Source organism: Apteryx rowi, unplaced genomic scaffold, assembly GCF_003343035.1.
Source record: "Apteryx rowi isolate R43461 unplaced genomic scaffold, aptRow1 scaffold_11, whole genome shotgun sequence".
Lineage (NCBI taxonomy): Eukaryota > Metazoa > Chordata > Aves > Apterygiformes > Apterygidae > Apteryx > Apteryx rowi.
Window position 1 is genome coordinate 5,075,724 of NW_020447308.1, and position 21,139 is coordinate 5,096,862.

At 46.6% G+C, this 21,139-nt stretch overlaps 1 protein-coding gene across 3 annotated transcripts in view; it reads right to left on the reverse strand.

Moving 5' to 3' along the window:
- Positions 1-15,417: 15,417 nt before the first annotated feature.
- CERS3 (ceramide synthase 3) overlaps positions 15,418-21,139 on the reverse strand; it is a 51,899-nt gene continuing 46,177 nt past the window's right edge. Inside the window, exons 12-13 of one of the 3 annotated variants that reach the window (XR_003254805.1) lie at positions 18,616-19,333; positions 15,418-18,444 (exon numbers count right to left, since the gene is read on the reverse strand). Coding sequence is in view for 2 of the 3 variants with exons in the window: in XM_026073477.1 (XP_025929262.1) it covers positions 19,199-19,333 (135 nt within the window). In the remaining variant the exon portion in view is untranslated. Of the gene's footprint in view, positions 19,334-21,139 lie in introns of all 3 variants that reach the window. The other 2 variants (XM_026073477.1, XM_026073465.1) reach the window with 2 other exon arrangements.

The following is a 21,139-nucleotide window of genomic DNA, read 5'->3' on the forward strand; positions in this document are numbered from 1 at the left end:
GGGGCCCCGGCGAGCGGTGCGTGCAGCCCGGTGGCGGCGGCGGCGGAGCCCGGGCTGGAGTGAGCCCTCCCCGCCCTCGGAAAAAGTAGTCGGCGCCGCCGACAAGCCCGACGCGGTGGGCGCCCGGCCCCGCCCCCGCCGCGCTCATTGGCGCAGGGGCCCGCCAAGCACCGCCCCCCGCTCGCCCATTGGCTGCGGCCCTCAGCGCTGGGGTAAATAGCTGGGTGGTGCGGGGAGGGGGTACACGTGGTTTGGGCGCCGCGCGGGGGGGCGCCCGGCAGGGGGCGCCCTCGCCTGCCCCAGTCCGGCTCGATCCGGCTCGATCCGGTTCTGCCGGGCGGGGGGTGCGGCACAGGCTCTGGGCACGCGGCGGGGCGGGGCGGGGCGGGACCGGGCGTCGCCATGTCCCTCCCTCACACCTCCCTGACCGGGAAAACCAAAAAGACACATTTTTTTCCTGCCTTGGAACAGTATCAACAACCACTCGCGCTGAAGAGCAGCACACTGAAATGGAAATAATACTGCTACCATCCCATGCATCCCCATTCCCAGGAAATCTCTGACCCTGGGTGCCAAACCCACAGCTGAAAGCTGGAGGGTCACCTCTGTCAGCGCACAGTTGATGTGAACCCCCACCACAGCCAGGCCGGACCTGCTCCCTCCTGCCACCCTCGTAGGCTTCCTGCCATTTTTATAGCCAGTTCTCCAGGAGCTGCAACCGGTTTGGTGCCTATGGAACAGTCTGAAATATTCAGGCGTCTAGTTAGGCATAAAAGATCTGACAGAACTCAGCTGAGCGGAGGGCTCCTCTGTCATGCTTTCTGCATATCCTCTTCTTCATTACTAAAAGAATCGCCTCTTTATGTCTCAGATCACCAGAAAAAAATATTGTGAGATTGGGAATATATGAGTGCACAAAGGTTTGGGACAAGGATCTTATAGACTCTTGTGAACACTCATCCCAATAAAGCAAGCAAGAAACAAGTGCATAATTTTCAAGTGATACGGCCAAAGACTGATTTTTACGCTGCAGCCCCGAAGGGCTCCTTCACCCCGGGGTTTCAGAGAGCTCCTGCATGTCCTCAACTGCCCAGGGCCAGGGAAGTCAGCCTGCTCCAGGAACCATGAAAAGCTGGAGGGCAATTTCCAGCAGTAGAAAGATTTCCACTGCATTCGATGGGCTTTGGTCAGGTCCTGTGCTCCTGGCGTGGCTGAGGCTTAGAAAGCAGTAAAGACCCGATGTGTTAGCAGCTTTAACTGCTGCCGGCAACCAAAGAAGTGTCCCAGAAGTTAAACGTCTGCAAAAATCTGCAGCTTTGTTGCTGAAATCTTAGAAGAATTCAAAGGAAGACCCATAAAAGAGTGTGAATGACTCTGGCAGATCTCAGCGCAGCACTTGCATAAAAATTGTCCAAAGTTGTACTGACAGCAGTAGAGGCTCTGAGATGAGGGGAATCAGATTTGGGTGCTCTTCCCTGCTAGATCAGACAACTAGGGGAGTGCTAAGACACGGGACATTTGAAACTAGGAAAAGACTGACATGAGGACTGGGAAAAACCTTTGCAGACACCATGTTAGCACAAAACGGAGGAGAGAATGAAGGAGGGCAATTCGGAATGATTTTGATAGTATCATGAGCCAAGATTTCCACTCAAAAAACTTCACCAAATGTGATCCCTTCCATTTACACAGTCCCCTTCACTCACCAGGCAGAATCAGACTCTGGGAAGACAAAGTTAAAGAAGAAATAAGGCAGAAACCATCACACAAGATTAGTTTCTCTCTTCCTTGACCAAAACCTGTCTCTTTCCCAAACTCAGACAAGTTCCTCTCAACCTCATGTTTGGGCCCTGTCTGCCCCCTTACAGACATTTGCAACCCACGTTGCATGGGGTCGGCTGCACCATGACAGAGGTCCTGTTACAGCTGGTGATGGGCAGGACTTCATACATCTAGGATCACTTGTTTGCTTATTTGTAAAGGGTGGAGGTCTGGAGACTTCCTGCTAAGAAGAGCTACTGCAGTCTGAACCAACAGCCCCTCATTTGTCGGTTATACCCTTCTATTTTCCATGCAAATGGTTTTGTTTTTCAGTTCTGCTTCTGCTCAGGATGTCTTTGGCTGCCCTGCATGACAAGTGACCATGTTTTATAAATAATGTTACCAGACAGTTAGCTGTAAGCCATGCCAGGGAGACGGACCGTTTTCTCTCTTCCAGGCATTGGGGCAGGCCCCAGGCAACAGGTACCACGCTTCCTTCGGGCTCTGCTCCTGCGGGAAGTGTAGAGGCTGTTTGAGACCCAGGGTCTTCAAGCTGCCTCCAGCCCTTCCCGCTGTTGCAAAATCAGGACCAGTGGCTCAAATTCACTTTCTTAACATGATATAAGCTGGGATTTAGTAGCTTGGTTTTCCTGTCTCTTTTAAGGCTCAGTCTGCTCTCTAACGAGAAATAAGTTATCACAGCAAAAGGACTGGCTCAGAACCCATTCAAATGAGATGAAAACTCTGTTTGGGAATAGTGTCTATTCCTAACATGGCTGAAACAAAGCCTCAGACCTTGAATTTCTCTCCTGACCTGGAGTGAACCAACAACTCCAGCATTGCCATCCAGATCAGAGACCAGGCTGGCACAGCAGGTCTCTGGGCAGCAGCTTCCCTGCAGCTCTTCCTCTGGTGGCAATCCTCCTCTTCTGCGAGCCAACAGGCAACTACACGTGAGCTGCCAGATCTCACCTGGACCTCAGACAGTCATGTTTAAACCCAGACCACCAGCCATCGTCATTTGCTAAGGGACCAAAGCTGATGCCTCATCTCCTCCCTCCAAAGTGCTTGACCAGGGGTCCTAGATTTGCTTAATTTTTAGTAGATCCTTTCACCCACCTAACAAAGTCCTCAGCCAAAATAATAAAACACTGCAGAGAAGTAATAAATTTAATGGTGTGGGGAAAAAGGGGCACAACTAAAAAGAAGTCTCTATTTATAGCGTTCTTGTGGCTCCTACAATTCTTGAAATCAGCACTGCACTGGCAGAGAAAATAAGTGTTTGTATGGACATCACTGTGCCATCAGGATCCCAGAAACCACACACGTGCTACTCCCTGCCTCTCCATCTGGCTTTATCTCCCCAAATTCCTACAAATGTAGTACTCGGCAAGCCATCCCCCGCAGTTCAGCATCGCGGAGTTGCAGAGTATCCAGGCAGGGACCCGGCAGGCTGCAGCCCCCAGCAGCGGGGGCAACATCACGGCCAGGCCTTGGTGTTGGCTGGGAGCAAGGGACAAGCCCTCGCAGAGGTACCCACACAACAGAACAGGAAACTGTCTTAGAAGCAGGACTTTTATTTAATCCAAACCCTAAAGCTCTGGTGAGACACAGACTTTCTTTAATAATTTAATGACATAGATTTTTCAGAGGTGTTTTGAAATTGTTATCGATAAGGCTAATGTGCATGGCAGGATGAGGCTGTGGTGCTATTGCAGCGTGTGCAATTTTTCCTCTGTCCCCAGTTCACGGAGGGGTTTCCTCCTCCTCTCGCCATCAGGGAGTAGATTTGGCCCTGCAGTTTCTAAGAAATGAGCCCTCTCCCCCTTTGAAGCTCACGTTTTATTTTTTAGCAATTTTAAATGGATGACGAGGAAGCCAAGTTTCATGGCCATTATTGAACAGTTAATAACCCTTTGGAGACTGCAGACATGTGTTATATACATCTTCCCGAGCAGTCATTTGGCTTGCCGCCTGGAAAATGCCAGCATGCCAAGGGTTAACTTGGCCGTTAATCAGCCTTCTCCCTTCTCCCCAGCCACCTCGCTCCGAACCCTTCCTGTCAGGGGCCCAAGGGTGATGCTCTCCCGCCCGACATGCTCCCTTCAGATCCTCACCTCACTGCAGTCTTTGGGCAATTTCCCTTCCCTTCTGCATGTGGCACCTGCACATGGCCACAGGGTTTGGCCAGGATTATCAGGGGGATCTGCTGGGTGTTGCTCTTGCACATGCAAATACTCCCCAAGCAAGCCAGAGACATCGCAAGGACAGCTAGGGACCAAGAGAGGCTCTTTTGTCTCTTAAAGCGAACAATCAAATAAATACAAGCTGTTCTATGCTCACCAGAAGTGAGTTTCCTACAGATCAGTCTTTCACAGTTGTCAGAGGGTTTGATTAAAACGTCTTCCCTAGATAGAGGGTGTTTAAGGGCAGGCTCCCTTCTGTGGATTCTCCAGTGTCTAATACCATCGAGGCAGCGCTTAGCAGAGGCACTTACAAGGTGTCTCTTTTCAGAAGACTAAACTCTCCTGAGCTTGTGTGAGAAAAAAACTCCCGCTGAGCCATCTCTGTCAAGTTTGGCTGAAAATGGAAAGCCAGTTCCTAAGCTCCTGGGGATAAGAAGGAGCAGACAGGAAAAATCAGTGTGATCTCAAAGACCCAGAGAGAGAGCTGAGTCTCCGGTGCCTGTGTCCTTCTCAAGGGAGCATGCAGCCTGCTTCAGTTAAGGTAAATCCTTGGCAGGAGACCTGATCCTGTCTTTCTCCTCACAGGGGTATTTATTCATGGGCTGCAGAGGTTTCTTTTTGTCAGAGAGAGTTTGCTTTGGTTGAGATGCATCTGTCTYACAAACAGCAAGTGCATTGCATGTAGTTTTCCTTGAAGATCTTCTCTCCAAACGCTTTGTCCCACCTGTCTCCAGAGCCCTCACAGCTTCACCCAGCAGCAATGGGGAGAAACGTCCTATTTCTATGGAGTACAGAGGAAAGAGAAAAAAAATATTCCTGTGGGATAGGGGTTGAAGAATGGACACCTGAAATTCCAGGTCACTTCACACCTGCCCTGTGGCAGAGGAGATCCAGCCACATCCCCACACCAGTGCCACGGCTGCCTGCACAAACGCAGCCTTGGACGCTTGTGCCGCGGCGTCCACAACCTGTGCACAAGGCCGAATGGGAGCCAATGGAGCCAACCAAACCTCCCAGCGCATCTCGCTTCCCTGGTGCAGACTTTCAGATGGGAGGCAGCGCTGTCAGAAGCAGAAAATCACATTGCACACCTGCTGTTGTGGGTGAGAAAAGCTGTTAAATATAAAAGACCTTGTTCACAACTGAGCAACAGCGGGAGCTGCGGGGGGCCAAGGAAGCTGCTCCCACCAGCACTGCCCAGGTACTACTTTGCACAGCGAGATCAGAAATGTGAATGTATCACTGCCTCCATCCACACCATGCTGGGATTTTTAAATACAGACAAAGCTAGCCCAGGGTCTGTTTGGTATCTGGGAGCAGCGGCATAGATAGCCATCACCCAGGCAATAATGATCAGCCACACGTCACTCCCCAGGCATGCAGGAACAGACGGGACAAAGGAAAGAGCTGTCGTTGTTTGAGGCTGACCCTAAAGTTCAGCAAGGCTTTTTATGAAGTCCAGTGTTGCCACCTCTGATGATGTTATCAGGAACCTGGGAATAGCTGGCACTTTCTTTTGTTCAGTTTTATGGTTTGTTTGGGTTTTTCCTCTCCAAGCCTTGGCTCCTGGAATCACAAGACTGATTTCTCATTTAACTCTGTCACTGAATGTTTGACCCCGTGACAGGCTGGGAAATATGAGCTGCAAGGAGACTAGAGATCATTGCCCAGGGAGCAAAGGAAGAGGTTCCTAGCCATAGGACTGTTTAAAATCGTCCTGTCTCAGAAATTGATCCCGCGATTTCTCTTTTGGTGTGGAGGGAGATTTTCTGAATGCTGGGAGCTGACAGCAGCAGAGCCCTTCACACAGACTCCCCCACCCTCCTTCCCCGATCCTATCCTTCAGCTGGTTACATCCTACATCTGGTCTCCTACTTCTCCTCCTCAGATACCTCCTTTTGTATCTGACACCTGTCCCGGACTGGGGATTGACTCCTGTGCAAATATTTCATATAAAATTCATCGGTCATATCCCTTGCAGCAGGCTCAGGGAGCCAGAAAAGGAGGTTTGTTAGCCGAGGGGGCAAGCGGGCAGTATATGGTGATGCGGAGGGGCTCGGTACAGCCATCTGGGTGGGTGTGCTAAGGACCCTGGATGTGGTGGCCCAGAGCAACTGCACAGACCTGAAGTGCCTTCCTTCTGCCGTGAAAGTACTAATAAGGGAAACTGCCAACTTAAAACACTCAATCAAAAACCTTCCCCTTTTACCCAAGAGCAGTGGCAGGACCAAAATTCAACAGCAATCAGTGTTGTCATTACTCACCAGGCCAACTTTATCCTTTACCCAAGTTTGTATCAGTGCTTGCAGCAGCCTGGTGCCTCCCGTTGTGGATGCAGAGCTGTGCACAACCATTACTCCTAGGCTGCTGTCTGAAGCAGTGCCAAACTCAGAGCCCATAACCTCCTGCTGCCTGGAGCTGAGCTTTAAAAATTGATGATACGACTTTGCCAGCCTTCTCCCCAGACCTGGCTGCTCTGCAGTGTCCCTCTCCGGACCACTTGGCTTTCGTGCTCGCTCCCCATCACCCTCATCGGAGTCAGCAAATTCCCCAGCACTGTCCCAGTGGAGGAGGATGAACACCCCAGGCCAGGAGGGGCTTGTGGGCACTTGTGGCCAGGCAGCCTCCAGCATGCTGTCTCAGAGCCTTTACCCTGAGCCGACAGCCTGGAGAAGCAAACTAGGACATTTGGCCAAATGTTGGCACGTGTCTATGCTAGTTGTCTAGCCTAGGCATCACTTGAAGCATCTGCTTGGGGCAAGACTGCCACGCTCTGGCTCTTGAGCTGACCTGAAGCAGCAGAAGCATCTTCGTTTTCAGGGGACAAGGGAGCTGGCCAGGTGTCATGAGCTGAGACCATTGCACAGCTGCACCTGTAAGGCTACGCACCTTGATGGAGTTTGTGCGTGTTACCCTTTTGTCAGCAACTGCAGGAGCTGCCTTTTTCTCCACAACCAGCAAGGAAACCTGGCTGCCCTCATCAGCAAAACCTGCTCAGCATCGCCAGGTAAGAATCAGCCAGCTGGGCCAGTGTGGGGGTCTGCAGGGAGTGACCTGTCTGGAGTCTGAAACACAGCCTGCTCTAGTCAACAGCAGCCACCAATACCTCATCCCAGTCCCTTTGGGGCCAATACTGCCATTGCTTACAAAGTCATATAGTGAACCAAGAACAGAATCAGGATCCCCCTCTGGTGCTAGACCCTCTCCCCCAGCAGAGCTGGCAATTGACTTTGGCTTGGTTCCAAGGATTTGTTCATAAAAACAAAATATTAGCATCACTCTAGGACTATTATAACTGCCTTGTCTCAGGCTTAGTGAGCTGGGCATCCACAAGGAATGGAGAGGAGATGCATTTCAGTCACCCTGCTGGTAGTAAGGAGTCTCACACTGTCTGTGAGCTGTACCGGTGGCAACTGGGTGAACGGCTGCGTACCCCCCAACCCCCAGCACCCACCATGCACACAGCAAGTGCATGTGCAGGCAGCGTTAAAGCCAGCTGAAGAGCTGTGCCCTGGTGCATTGGCCCCATAGGATCTCTGGATGAAACCAAGGGAGTTCTCCAGAAATGATCCTAAAGCCAGAGCAGACTGAGCTGAGCACTGTGTCCATGCAGAAACATGCTTCAGTCTCTGCTAGGACAGTCAATTCCAGCTGCGTAGCTCTGACAGAGAACTCTAGAGATGAGCCGGGGTCAGATGGGGACCGTGGAGGTTGCCCCCACCATTCACAGCGCCAAGCACCTGCCTGTCCACAGCCACGCAGAGAGAGCGCTTAAGCAAATGCTTCATCCCAGCATCAAAGCAAATCAATTCCCAACTCTCTACAGCCACAGCTGAGCAGACCCAGACCAGGAGGGTTGTGTCCAATGGGATTAAGCGGCTTGTTTATACCAAAAGATCCCTTTTGCCTGCTGACACTCGAGGGGAGCGTGGGAGTGCACAGGCTTTTGCTTGGCTCAGTGGGCTGTATTCAGCTGGGGCTTAGCACAGCGATGGAGCCGCTGGGTTCCTCAGTGCACGTTTCGTGGAGCCCATGCCCAAAAGTTCCTCCTGGCAGCCCCAGTAATGCTAAGTGTTCCCTTCAGGATGCTGAGACCTTCTTTGCTAATCCTTGGGGAAAACTCTTACTGCTCCTAGACTTCTGTCTTTTCTCTCTGCTCTGCATCTATAGCAAGTCCAGTATCACTCCTGGGTTTTGCACTGCCTAGTGCTGCCTAGAGCCTCGGCCCCAGGTTCCAGTGACTACTACTTGTTTGCATTAAAGAAGATTGAGAAGAGCTTTCAATGGGGAGCACTTTTCAGTGCTGCCTCCTGCCAGTGCTCTGTGGTGGTTTTGGGAGTGCTCAGGTGGTTTAGGGCAGTATTTTGGGACCACAAAACCCAAATCTCAACCCGTGCCCTTGCCCATCGTACCTGTCAGGGCGACATAGCCCTCATTCACTGAACAACTTGCTGCATGCCTCGTCTTTTCGAGCATGTGACCAGTGGCCAAGTAATTCATCCTTCTGCCCTTGTACAGTTGTCAGTGGGGACATTGCCAGGCAAGGTGAGGAGGGCTGTTCCCACCCTGCTCCCCAGTGCAGGCGTTCCCGCTCTCACCCAGGGATGTGCCCAGCAGTATGGGGACAGACCACCATCCGGGGATGGGCTGTCCTTGGGGAGCTCCCAAGCCCTGGTCTGTCTCCCTCAAACTGCGGCAGGGAGGCAGGTTGCACACAGCTGAGGTTAGCACCCGGCGTAGGATGTTCTCTCGATGCATACTCACAGTTTATTTTCTTATACAAAGCTATTTCTCGGGATTCCCAAATTCTTGGATTGTTCTGGCTATGATGTGCAGCCCCCTTTGGATTTAAGGGATTCAGTACGCAACTGTCCCTTAGTCTCCATGCCCATTTGATTTCACAGGCTAATGTCCCACTCTTCCTACCCTGTACACACGCACCCTGAGCCTGGACCAAACCTTCTCCCCTTGGAGTTTTGCTTTATTGTCAGCAATGGTAGGAAACGTGGAACATGGCCAAACTTGCCTCCTGAAGGATCTCTCTTTGCCAGAAAGGCAAAGGCTTCAGGTGGAGAGTCTGTCCCCTAAGGTGAGATGGCAGAGTAACCCTCATCATCCTGAGAGTTATATTATCCTTATTTGTGTGCAAACACTAAAGATCCGGGCAAGACTGGGGGTCCCCTTGCTAGCAGCCAAAACTATGGCTTGACAAATTTGTAGTTTTGATAGACAATACAAAAAGCACTAGCAATGAAGCAGATGCAGAAAAGTTGAAACATCCTTTCCTGCCCACCCCCAGCTACAACAGGCACAGGGCTGGTGCCAGGAGAGCTCGGCATCTCCAGGCAAAGGCTCGTTGATGACACTCTGGTAGATGCCAGCTGTTCGGACTGGCACCAAACACTCGGTCTTGGTAAAATTTGCCGTGCTCTTTTACCAGTGAGGTACCAGACACTTGCTTCACAGTTAAAGAGAGTCCAAGTGGAGATTGCCAGTTCCAAGAAAAACTTCTGTACCCTGATCTTCAATAAAATATTTGTTGTCAAGGGTAAAGAGATGGGCAAATGTGCTACATGGGAGCCGTGTCCGAGCAGGGAGCAGTGTCCTGCTATTGCCACCTCGTGGGCCCTTGCAGCAATAACCAGGTAACCCAATATATGTACTGTATTTTTAACAGCATATGGACTCTTGGTGGACAGTTTCACTTTCTCATCACTCTGCGCAGCACGTACAGCCCAGCAGTGCTGTTTTGGGCTCTCTTAAGGGAGCTGTCAGCTGGGAACTGGGGGAACGCCCGAGGCACATGTGCTGCCTGCAAGTTGGGGGTTCCCTCCCATTGCCCGTACGGTCTGCTGCGGCCCAGAGACCAACAAGCTGATTTGCTGAACGTTTCCCCTGGCACCTACTGTCCTATCATGCAGCAGGACAGGAGGACATCCATTCCCACGGCAGTCAGTAAAACCCTCATTGATGTGTAAAATGAAGATACTGGACTCCTCTTGGAGGTTTCCCTGGCTTCCATGTTGTGTTATGGAGCAGGAATTTGTTCTCCTCTTGCTGGCATTCACTGAAAGGAGCATGGCTCTTCTGTGGCCCAAAACGAGGACGCTAAGCCACAGGCTGGCAGCTCCACTGCCTTGTCGTTGTTGAGATCCCCTGTCCATCAGGATGTGTGACTGACCTCAGAAACTGTGGCTGAGTGCCAAAATTTGGCTGCAGAGGGCTTTGGATCAGCCCCTAAATATTAAAAAAAAAGTCGTTGCCCATAAACTCCTGTCCACAATGTGTAGATGTGGAGGTCCTTGTTTGCAGTTTGCCTCACATTGGTCATGCGTGCCAGGGTAGAGGAAGGGGTGAACGTCCTGGCTTCCCTCTTAATTGGATCTGATGGTAGAGCAGAATCACAGTTGGGTGCAGAAGGGGGAACTGCAGCACATAAGTGGATGTGGGGGACAATTTCCAAGTCCAATAAATGCCATGAATAAGTATTGTGTGTGTTACGGGCTAGTCCTCACTTCAGGCATAAGGGCTGTTGTCTTAGTGTCCTGCTTTCTGCTCAAGTGCCATCCTTGTGGGATCCAAAAGATTTAAAAGGAGAAAAAAGCTTGAATACAACTGCTGACTGACCTCACTGCCTCTCGCAATAGGGGAAAACACAAAACATTCTTTGGTTGCTGAATAATTCCTCCTTTAAAATAGGAAAAGAACTAGGAAGGATTTGCACGACCTGATAAGATTTATCACAGCCTGGTAAGATTTAGCTCCTGTTTCCCATGGATTCTTCTTCAGAAATATTCCACCCAGGACTTTTCACATACTATGTACAATCCATGACATAGCCAAGAAGCCTACCCATATGTGCTAGCACTAGAAAGGCATTTTAGCAGCTTTCTTCTGCTCTTCATTATAGAAAAACTCACAAATCTTCTAGGAACTCTTCTAGGACTCTAAGGGAGTCACAGGGAGTCAGGGAAAGCACAGAAACATCTTGGAGATTCAAGGGAGCACGAGGCTTGCCCAGCAGCTGGTAGTGAACCACAAGGTTATCACCACAGCCACAGGTCTGTCAGCCTGGACTTGCTGCTAACCTGGCCCATGCCCAGCTGAATCCCTCCACATCCACTCACTAATGTACAGGGAACTTTCTAAAGGAGTGTAAGAGCAGGCACGTCTTCTGCCATGATTTCCCAAATCCTGCTGCCTTCACTCCTGCCATGGGAACTCACCAGCTGGGCTCAATCTGAAACCGTTGGTGCTTAGGGAAAGGGAGTTGTCCTGACTACAAAGACTTCATTGCAGAGTCCAGGCAATGTCAGCCTCTGCTGCTTGAAAAGGGCCAATCTCCAGTATTATTGAGCTGCCATCTTTCTTCTCCTTCTCGTCTTTGAGCTTTTCTGCCTAACCATGTTACTGCCTTGCTTTCTGGCTCTTGTGATTTCAGTTCTATGTTTAAAGTGTTGCTGTGTTCCCCCAGCCGTCTTGCTCCAGGTTCTCTCTTTGTCTCTGCTCTCTCTTCTTCTCTGGCTCAGCAGCCCTCTCACTCACCAAAATGAGTTATGATAACTGCAGCTCATCATTCACCTCTTTCTGGAAAACTGGGCCTTGGATTGGGCTTTAACATCAGCAACTCCATCTTTGCTGAGATTTTGAATGGCGCAGAAGGACTGGAGGCAGACTGCTTGCTGAAAGTGAAGCTGCTGATCGGGAAGGGACCACTTTGCTAGGGGCGCCTCTCAAGAGGAACATGCCCAGTTTGGGCATAGTTGGCTTCACGTGAAGGCCCGGCAGAGGGGAGATCATGTTTCACAGGGAGGATTTTGCCCTGGGCCATAGAAGGAGGATGGGATGAGGCTGTGTCCCACTCCTGATAGCTGGAGAATGGAGTTATTACACTTTGCTAGTACCATCCTGCTGCTTGTCATTTTACCTGGTCACTTAAGGTCTGGACCCAGTTCTCATTGGCATCATTGGAAAAGCTCCTGTGGATTTCAGTGCTAATTTGATCATCTATTTCACTGCTCAACTCTAACATTTTAAATCAGCTTCTTTTGTGGTAGGAAAAATATGGACTTTTCACCACCTGAAACAACTGCCTGGGAGCTGTTTCTTCCCACTCCAGCTCAAAGCACAGTAATATTCTATGGCTACAAGAACATGCTTCTTGCACTTCAAAGTCGCTGCAGCTAAGTTTATACTTGTTATTCCACTTAATGTTTCAGACTTTGAAATGGTTATGGGGTCTCCTCTGAATGCTTTATGGGGTAACACAACTCCAGAAGAACAGGGCTCTTTCCAGCTGAGTAAATAGAAGATATTTTCATAAATTTTAGGCCTGTTGGAACATCAACAACATCATCCTACATGGATTGTTATGACTTTGTATTTGCAAAGTCATATGTTGAAGCTTAGACCTGTGTTTTCAGCCTTGTCTTCTAATAAGCTAGAAACTTCAAGTAATCCCACAGAGGATACTTCAGTTAAATAAACTCTCAGAGCCCTACTTGAAGCTCTCTATGAAGATTATATTGCTTTGATCACATTCATTTCCTTGACTGGGAATCCCATTCTTTGACAAGGGATTAATGTCAGGACTTTACCTCCTTCTGCTGCTTAAGATCTTGACACACATGGATGACAGGATGGAAAGTGAAACTATTTTTTTTTCCTGCAGGAGTTCTCCTTTTCCGGCCAATGATTTTTCCTACTCTGCCACCCCCCATTATGTCCCAACACTTTATGGTGCTTTTGCTCTCATTTGTGGTCTACCAAATAGCTTGCACTTCAGTAGGCAAGCGTGCTTCCTTGCCAGTACGTGCAAACACGGCTGCTCCTACAGAGCCAGAGCACAGATGGGGCATGGAGCAATCTCTGTTGACCAGGTTAAGCAGGTGACCAAAAACCTGTGGGTGGCAAGTAAGATGGCAAACATGGGTCAGGCAATGGGAATTCAAAGAAATGATCCAAAGTTGAACTAAGTTCCTCAGTCAAGGTGTGCCCAGCTCCTGCAGCACAGAGTTGCTGTTCGTTGTATGTATCAGTGACAAAAATATCTAGAGTTGCAACAAGTCATGATAACACCTTTCTTCCCCAAAACATGCTTCAGAGCATGAACCTATCTCTGTCTATCTCCCACCAGAGGGTGAGAGGGATTACCTTGGTCTGGCAGTTGGTATCCATTTTGCAAGCATTTGACGCTGGTTGCTCTCAGAAACGGAAGATGCTGCTCTCACCTTGTCTAGCAACTTCTATAAACCAAGTAGCATCATACAGAAAATACAGAGCAAGAGTGAGAGAAAACGCTCCCTGTTGAAGAGCTGAGCTGTGGGAAGCAGCAGCTGTTGTTTAAGAGGGTCTTTCACACCTACGTCTGTAAGAGACGCCTGTGTGATGAGTTGGCAAACCCCCGCTGACTTCTCCTCACTCATGCAAGCCCTTCTCGGGAAAGGTCAGCTCCCTCTCTAAAGTGCTGATGGCACGCAAGGCTGTCTTGCTGTCTGACGCACGTTGGTAACCCTCTGTCCTCTAAAGCATGAGCGTGGGCTAGATTTTCTAAGCAGAAATCATGTTCTTAGCGGGAACATGGATGTCCTGTGTGACTTTAGACAAGCCAGAGACACGTTTATCTTCCTCAATTCTAGGTCCCCTCCTTGGACAGTCTGTAGCTCAAATCCTAAGAAACAAAACCCCAGCTCTATATGGGATGGACAGAGCAGGAGGAAGCCCATATAACTTACTGGAAAATGAAAAGAGAAAAGGATGTTTTTAGTGATTTTGAGCACAACCAATGAAATGAACTCAGAATAATTAATTCTCGGCTCATTTGCTGTTTCATATAGAAAGGCTCCCCAACTCTTGGGTGGCTAAGAGCCATCAAACCATCTCTCTAGCTTTTTCACAACCAGGCTATGTTCTTATTCTCAGCATGGACTTCCATTTCTGGCAGCTGATTATCTGTTTTTCTTCGAACCCGCAGCTGGGGGAAGTGCCTGTGGAGATGGTGTTTTTCTTTCTAAATCAGCAAGATTTTTTTTTTTTATTCTTCACAGTTTGCAACTTGATTGTAGCCAAAACTCACAGATCCCTGTTTGATTTGTTTTCTATCAATTCCATTCTTACTCATGAGTTTAAAAAATGAATAAATTCAGGTGATAAAACCAAAGTATTCCGCCACAGTTCATTATTTGGGTTGTAACATCTTATTTCATGTTTGTTTGCAAAGAGAAGCCTGTGGGAAGAGACAGAAAGTCGGAACCTCAGTGATCTTCTTCACAGGAGAGACAGAAATGGAAAGAATAAGAAATACAGAACAGCTTTTTGGCTGATACAAATCAGCATAGCTCTTTTGTTTTCAATAGACCTTTTCTGCTTTTGCCAGCTTCAGATCCATGTCTAATTTGTCTGCAGTGTGCTGACTAGTCATTTAGGTAGCAATCCCAGGGCAATCTAACTCTGTGGTGACGCCTCAGACTATGTATGAACAGAAGCACTTCAGAAAGAAAACCAGCGTTCTCTCTGTAATTGCACGTTATTCAAACATTTCTCTAATACAGATAACTTTATAAGCAGTACTAATATGCACAACAAAAAACAAATTAATGGTAATATAAAAATATGTTGGCTTTCTAAGTGAGTAGCTCCTATTGTATGTAGGACCATTTATGAATATTTTTGTCAAAGCATAAATCTTGAATAATACAAATGATGGATAATGTATCCATTTTGATTCCTCTCCATTCATGAATTGTCCAGAAAGAGCAAGGATTTTTCTCAAATTTATCTGTGATTAAAACATTATTTGGCAAACGGTTCTTTCTGCACTCTAAGAGTTAAGACACTTGTCCAATATGCACTGTGGTGGTGAACCTTGGTTTGCTATATATTCTGCGATAATGTTCCTAATCTGACCTGCACAGACTGAAAGCTCATTTATAGCAACCGCTATTACCTCTTAGAAGAGGGTAGGTCACCCAGTTGTCAGCTGGACCTGTGCAAAATCAAGACTCTTCCTGAAAAGTGGCTGGAAAGCCTTTCCTGTGCTGGGGAAAAATGAGGCTGAGATGGGAGTTTGTTCCTGAACGGGCCCTCACCCTAAAGCCAGCAAGGGAATGGAAAGCAGAGCTGTTAACACTGAACATTGTTTGCTCGGACATTTTGGAGGAAGAGGGAATACTACAAAGTGGACCAGAAAGAAACCACGGGGTCAAAGTCCAGAAGGAATGGGCGTACCCAAGTGCAAGGTATAATGCTAAATGGAGAAAGACACATGCTTGGACGGGAACGCTACAGCCTTGTCAGCAAATAACAGTCCAAAGCACTGACTTAAGTATTGCACACAAAGCCATGCAGTGCTCTGCATTCAGCAGCACATCACACTTTTGAGATGCTGCACGATATCAGTAAGATTCTGAGGCAGAGCTGTGGACAGTAAGAGGCAGTGAAACCAAGGGAATTCATATATACATATCGATTTTTAAAAAATATTTATTTATAGAGTGTAGCAAAACTGACCGGACAAATTCAGTGGTACTAAGAACAAAAAGGTGATTAGGCTGAATATTCAAATTGATGAGTTCCATGGAGTCAAAGGAGATCTGTAAATCTAGTCCAAAGTAGATTGGTAAATCTTATAAATGGTACAGAGGCAGCATACTACACACTGACAGAAATACCGGAACAAAACTCAGAGGAATTAAAGGAAACAGATCAGTTTCCACTGATTCTAACAGGACCAGGATTTCATTTTCAGTCTATAATTCTATCTTAAGTATTTTTGCGTGGTCAAAATGACATAGCAAAATCAAATGCACAGGGTCAAAACATTAAACCAGGACCCATTTTGTGACAGTGGTCAAAATGATGCATTATAGTCTCTCATCTGTACTGATATGATAGTTATGTTATGCACTTGCATTTTGAGATCTTTTTCTGTGCAAAATTATCACTGGATAAACTGTGACTTCTGCCTACCCTTTCAAATCTCACAAGTAAAATGCACCATAAGATTAAAAAAAATAAATGTTAAGGGCATTGAGTAGACCAAAAATCTTGAAGCACCTTTCTTTGCCATTTGAATGCCATTCATTTCTTTGGCAAGATTTTTGTTCCCCATAACCTCAGCTTCTTGTTTCTGAGTTTCTATCAGTAAACAGTGGAAAAATGAAATACATGTAACTTCAGGATGACAAATTTAGTGTTAGCACAGGACACTCCATTCCCACTGTGACAATCTGTTCCCACCTCTTTCTGTGATGGGTGTATTTATCTGGGTGGTTTATGTTCAGAATTTTTAGGCCTTGTGGCTTGGCTGCCCATGAGATTAAACCCCCCCAAGAATGGCCTTCCATAACACTCCTACCTTCCATACTCCTAACTGCAATGTGATATATTTATTTAGTTGCTTACTGTACTAAGTCTTAATCCGCACCTTCAGGAGATGATGAAAAATTTCTTCACATGTTCTTCTGTACTCACCCCCAAATTTGCCTTAACATCATATTTGTGAAGGTATTTATCTGCCTTTTACTCTTCCTTTAAGACCTTAGTTTTCACATCTGTATAAAACAACAGGTCTTATAATTATCTTGATATCTGCAATTCAGTATCTTACTCAGGCAAAACTCCCATCGAGTTAATTGGTTTCAATGGGAGATTTATCTGAGTAGGAAGGGCAAGATTTGGCCTCAACAAGACTATAAATTCCAGTGTAAAACTCCGTAGTTGTTCAGAGGCTCATTCCTGTGACAACATCATCCTTCATGTTTCCTTTCCTGAATTCCTTTCCTATTCATAGCAGAAAAGCTTTCTGGCATCAAAATCAAATGATAATGCCCTGGCCATCTCCCAAAATCACTTTACGTCTTGTAGAAAGCATCGTTGTCTCCCCTGCTCTCAAAGGGAGTGTACAGCCTGCAAGATGTTGGGTGTCTACGTTTTGTTCAGAAAAGCCAGTTCTTTTCATGTAGGCAATAAATAGGCCCCGATAAGCAACTGTGACCCTGCCAAACTCACCAGTTGCTTTAGATGATGTAATAAGTACTTACAGTTCCAATAAATCCACACTGCAGTATTTAAGGTATTCTCGACAGTTTTGTAAGGAAGCACGGTGCTATGCAGCACCTACCGAGGGAACTTTGCCCGCTCGGCCCGAGCAGTGCTACCTAACTACAACGACACAACACAGGGATGATGTCCACCACTGCAGATTTCCCCTCTTTTTTCAGAATGCATTATGCCATACCTCTTTCTCTGTGTAATTCTCCTCTTTGTGAGAAAGCACAAACACTCAGGGTATTGCATGGTCCAAAATTACTTAAAATTTAATTTAATTAAAAAATTAAATGCAGCCTAATTCAACAGGCCATAGACCATATGCAGAAATTTTCATACTGCTAGCCTCTATAGCAAAGTACTCCTACAGTTTCTTATAACCACAGAGAAAACACATTTTTTCTTCATATCTGAGATCCCCAACATTTTCCATTCTTTCAAATGTTTCAGTTACTGAATTATATCTCCCTTTGCCAAGGAAATCTTGAGAAAACAAGTCAGTCATATAGTGCTTCCTGTAGGTCATCAAGTTCCTGCCTGTGCAGCCTAAAGGGAAAAGAGTCTTTCACAACCAAAGCTCTACACTGAGGGTGTTTTAGCAGTGGTCCCTGTGCTCTCTGTCAAGCTACTGGATTTGGCACCTCAGAAGATCTCAGCAACTGCAGAACCACATGGACAACCTCTCATCTCTCAAACCTATGACATAAATCATTTAGGACCTTGTGAGTTAAATGCATCTGGAAATGAGATGGGAGCCACCCTGTTTAAAGGGACCAGGCTCTCTGCGGAAAGCCCCAGGGACTGAAAAGACTGCTGCACTCTTCACTAGTATCAAAACCTGGATGTTTTGGTAACAGATCTTCTCATAGATTTCAATGCAATAAAGAAAAAAAGGGTACAAACCCTGCTAACTAATGCTAGAGGCATTTTTGGTAAGAGGAGCTGGTACGATGTCCACTGTTCCTCCACTTCTTAGAGCATAAACTAGGTCTGAGCCTCAGCCACGTACTCACATCCAAGTTAGGCTCTAACCGATGTGATTCACTATTACCAAAAAGAGTAGAGATGGAAATACAGATCTGGGTATTGACTAAACAGACAGCACTGATGATGTGGCATTTCTTGATAGTCCTGCTCCACCCCCTGCCTGCCTCCCAGTAACCATATACATGCAGTGAATATATACAGGAGCAACAAAACAGAATTTAGTAGACTTGTTCCTGAGAAGACAATCATCCAGCATCATTTTGTTGGGACACCTCACAAAAAGGGAAAGGACCAGCTTAATTTTTAATCTTCTGGTCTGTAGATGTGTCCAGAGCAGGAGGGCACTCAGCAGCGCTTAAGACAAATAAGAAGTGCAAAAGAACCTGCGAGAAGACCTGATTTTCATTCACCTTGGCCAGGTCCTCCTTCCCTTCCCACTGCACTCGCTGTTCAAGCACCAGGCCTAGAAGCAAAATGATGGAGGTTAAAGACATTTCTGGAACCTAGAGCTCAATGTAGAGCTGGGGATGAGTTTTGCTATTTTACAAGTCACTTTCTTGACTGGTAAATCTCAAAACACAATATTTGAACTCTATGTCATACAATATATTTTGAAGAAAGGCTCTATACTTACACCGCGAAACAAACTCTTCATAGGCAAATAGTCTCACTTCTTTCATGTTAGCTTCCACTGGCCTCCAAGAAAAGAGAACTATCTCACAAAAATAGCCTTTTTGATGAGGACATAAACTAAGAAGTAAAGACTAAAATACTAGCTTTTGACCACTGTGAAATTTTTCCCACGTAGAGTAATTTTGCTTCTTAATGGAGTTCACACTGCTTACCACAAAACATCTGTGAATGAAATTGCTTGGTAAAATATAGCTTAGATTGAAAAACTACATTAGAATCAATAGGACACTAAATGATCTGTCATTCTTGAGCTTTGACCTTGTTGAGCACTGTAAGAGTGGAATGATCAGCATGTTCCAGGTAGGTTTTCCAAACACTGAGAAATGGTTCAGAAAATGGGTCATTAACACATTTTGTCATGTTATGCAATTTTCCCCTCCCCTCTAAACTGGGCTTTTTTCCAGGTCCAGTAGCCAACAATAAATCAATCACAGTCTCTCATAAGCCTTTTGACTTAAGTTTTATCCTGTAGGTTGGGTTGAAAACAGACCAGAAACCACTGCAGGAGGTGAGACAGGAGGGGACTAGTGGAGACTGCTGTTTAGGAGAGGATGTTTGCTCGACCCACAGCCATTCTTGTTGCCATTCTTTGTGGACTCCTCTTCATTATCTGTAACTGAATCTTCCTCCTCTTCATCGCTCCGGTCATCTTTCAAGTCCTAGGGAGAAGAAAGCACTGTGAGCATATTCTACATTGTGTTTGCTGTCAGATAAATTACAGGATTGCTATTATCAGTGCAGTGCAAACCTTTCAAAAAGGCCTACAGATGCCTGAAAAGAAAGAGTCATTCATATCAATGTGACCTGGGTATCTTTACAGAGGCTTTTAAAAAACAATCAATTAATTTCATTAGTCAAGTACCCCAATGCCATTACAAGATGAAAAGATGGTGCATAAAAGTTCCAGATAATAAGACGCTCTCCCTTCTTGGAAATTCTTCATCATCCTCTGAAGACATAAAACTCTTCTCTCCTCCATTTGCCTCAGTGAAAAATATGCAATAAGGAACAAATCAAAGGGGAGCTGTAAAAACACTAGATAGTATCAGAACTGCCACCCAAAGCCACCTCCCAAGAAGACAGGGGCTGACATCCAAGAAGAGGCCAGCTAGCGCTTTAATCTTGTGGAGCCCAACATTCTTTAGACAAAATTTTCTCCATGACCTTGGCCCAGACACTTGACCTCTTCTTCCTTGTTTCCGCTTTCACTTGTAAAGTTGTGAGTAATCCCTGGGTGCTGTGGGATTAACAATTCTGAAGTGCAGGGAAGATGAAAAGAACATTGTATAAATGCTAAATATGATGAATACACTAGCAAAAACATAGGATTTGAGAGGTTGCCTGCTTCTGACAGGTGTAAGCTAAACAGTGACTGGTTGTGCCAGCAACTCCTGGTATTACCTTCGCTCAGAGAGACTTACTGACCCTAAAATGTTCTTCTCTGCCTGGTGGTGTATACATCACATCAGCATTTGCAAAGGGAAGGTCATGTTCCCATCCAGCTGTGGTCTTGGGTATATCACCTAGTCAGAATGACTGCTAAGGGAGTTGCCAGGGAGGAGGCGATGGTTGCTTTATTAGCAGGAATGAAATGGGGTCAGAAGGACATTCTGCCCTTGAGAAAATTCCTTCCCAGCTATACAGAAACAGCTTCTAATATTTGGCAGTCATTCTTCATACCCAAACAGTCAAACATGGCAGTTGCTAATGAATGTTTCTACCACATAGAGACAATATTGTGTCCACACAGATATTTCACAATAAAGTTAGGGAATTCTGTGCTGTGCAGGACAGTGAATAAAATCTAACATTGCTCTCTCTTATTTCTCCAGTCCTACCATAATCCAGGTCCTACAATGTGTTCAGGAGTTTGGTTCAAACAATGAAGGCTTTGGCATTAAAAACAAAAATCTCTATTTCTCTTTCAGTGCAACAAGCTTAGAAAAGCAGTACCTGCCTCTCATAACAACTCTGCATACCAGCTTATGGTCTCCTCCGCAGACTCAAGGTAGGATGCTCTAGTAAGAGACTGTAAATAGAATAAACACTTCCTTCTGCCTAAGTGGATGACTGAGAATGGAAAGGAGATCAAAGGAGGCACAAAAGAAACTTTCCCCACCTCCAGCTGTTTCCTGAGCCAGAATTGGTTTCTGTGTGTTTAGCAGCCTGCACTGGGTTTCTCTTCTAGTGACTTGTCCAGTCTTCCCTAGATCCCATGTAGAGTTTTAGTACACACAACACTCCAGGGCAAAAAAGTTGCATGCTAACTCCATGTTGCAGAAAGCACCATCCTCTTGTTTGCTTTGAGCTTAGCACCAGATAAACTTGCATGATACTCACCAGTTCTTGTGCTGGAAGAGACGGGCAACAGTCATTCCCTCTCCACCATCTCATGGTTTTATAGATAGCCCCTTTCGCCTTAGGCTGGGACTCAAAACTGGGGTCCTCACACTCTGAGGCTGACA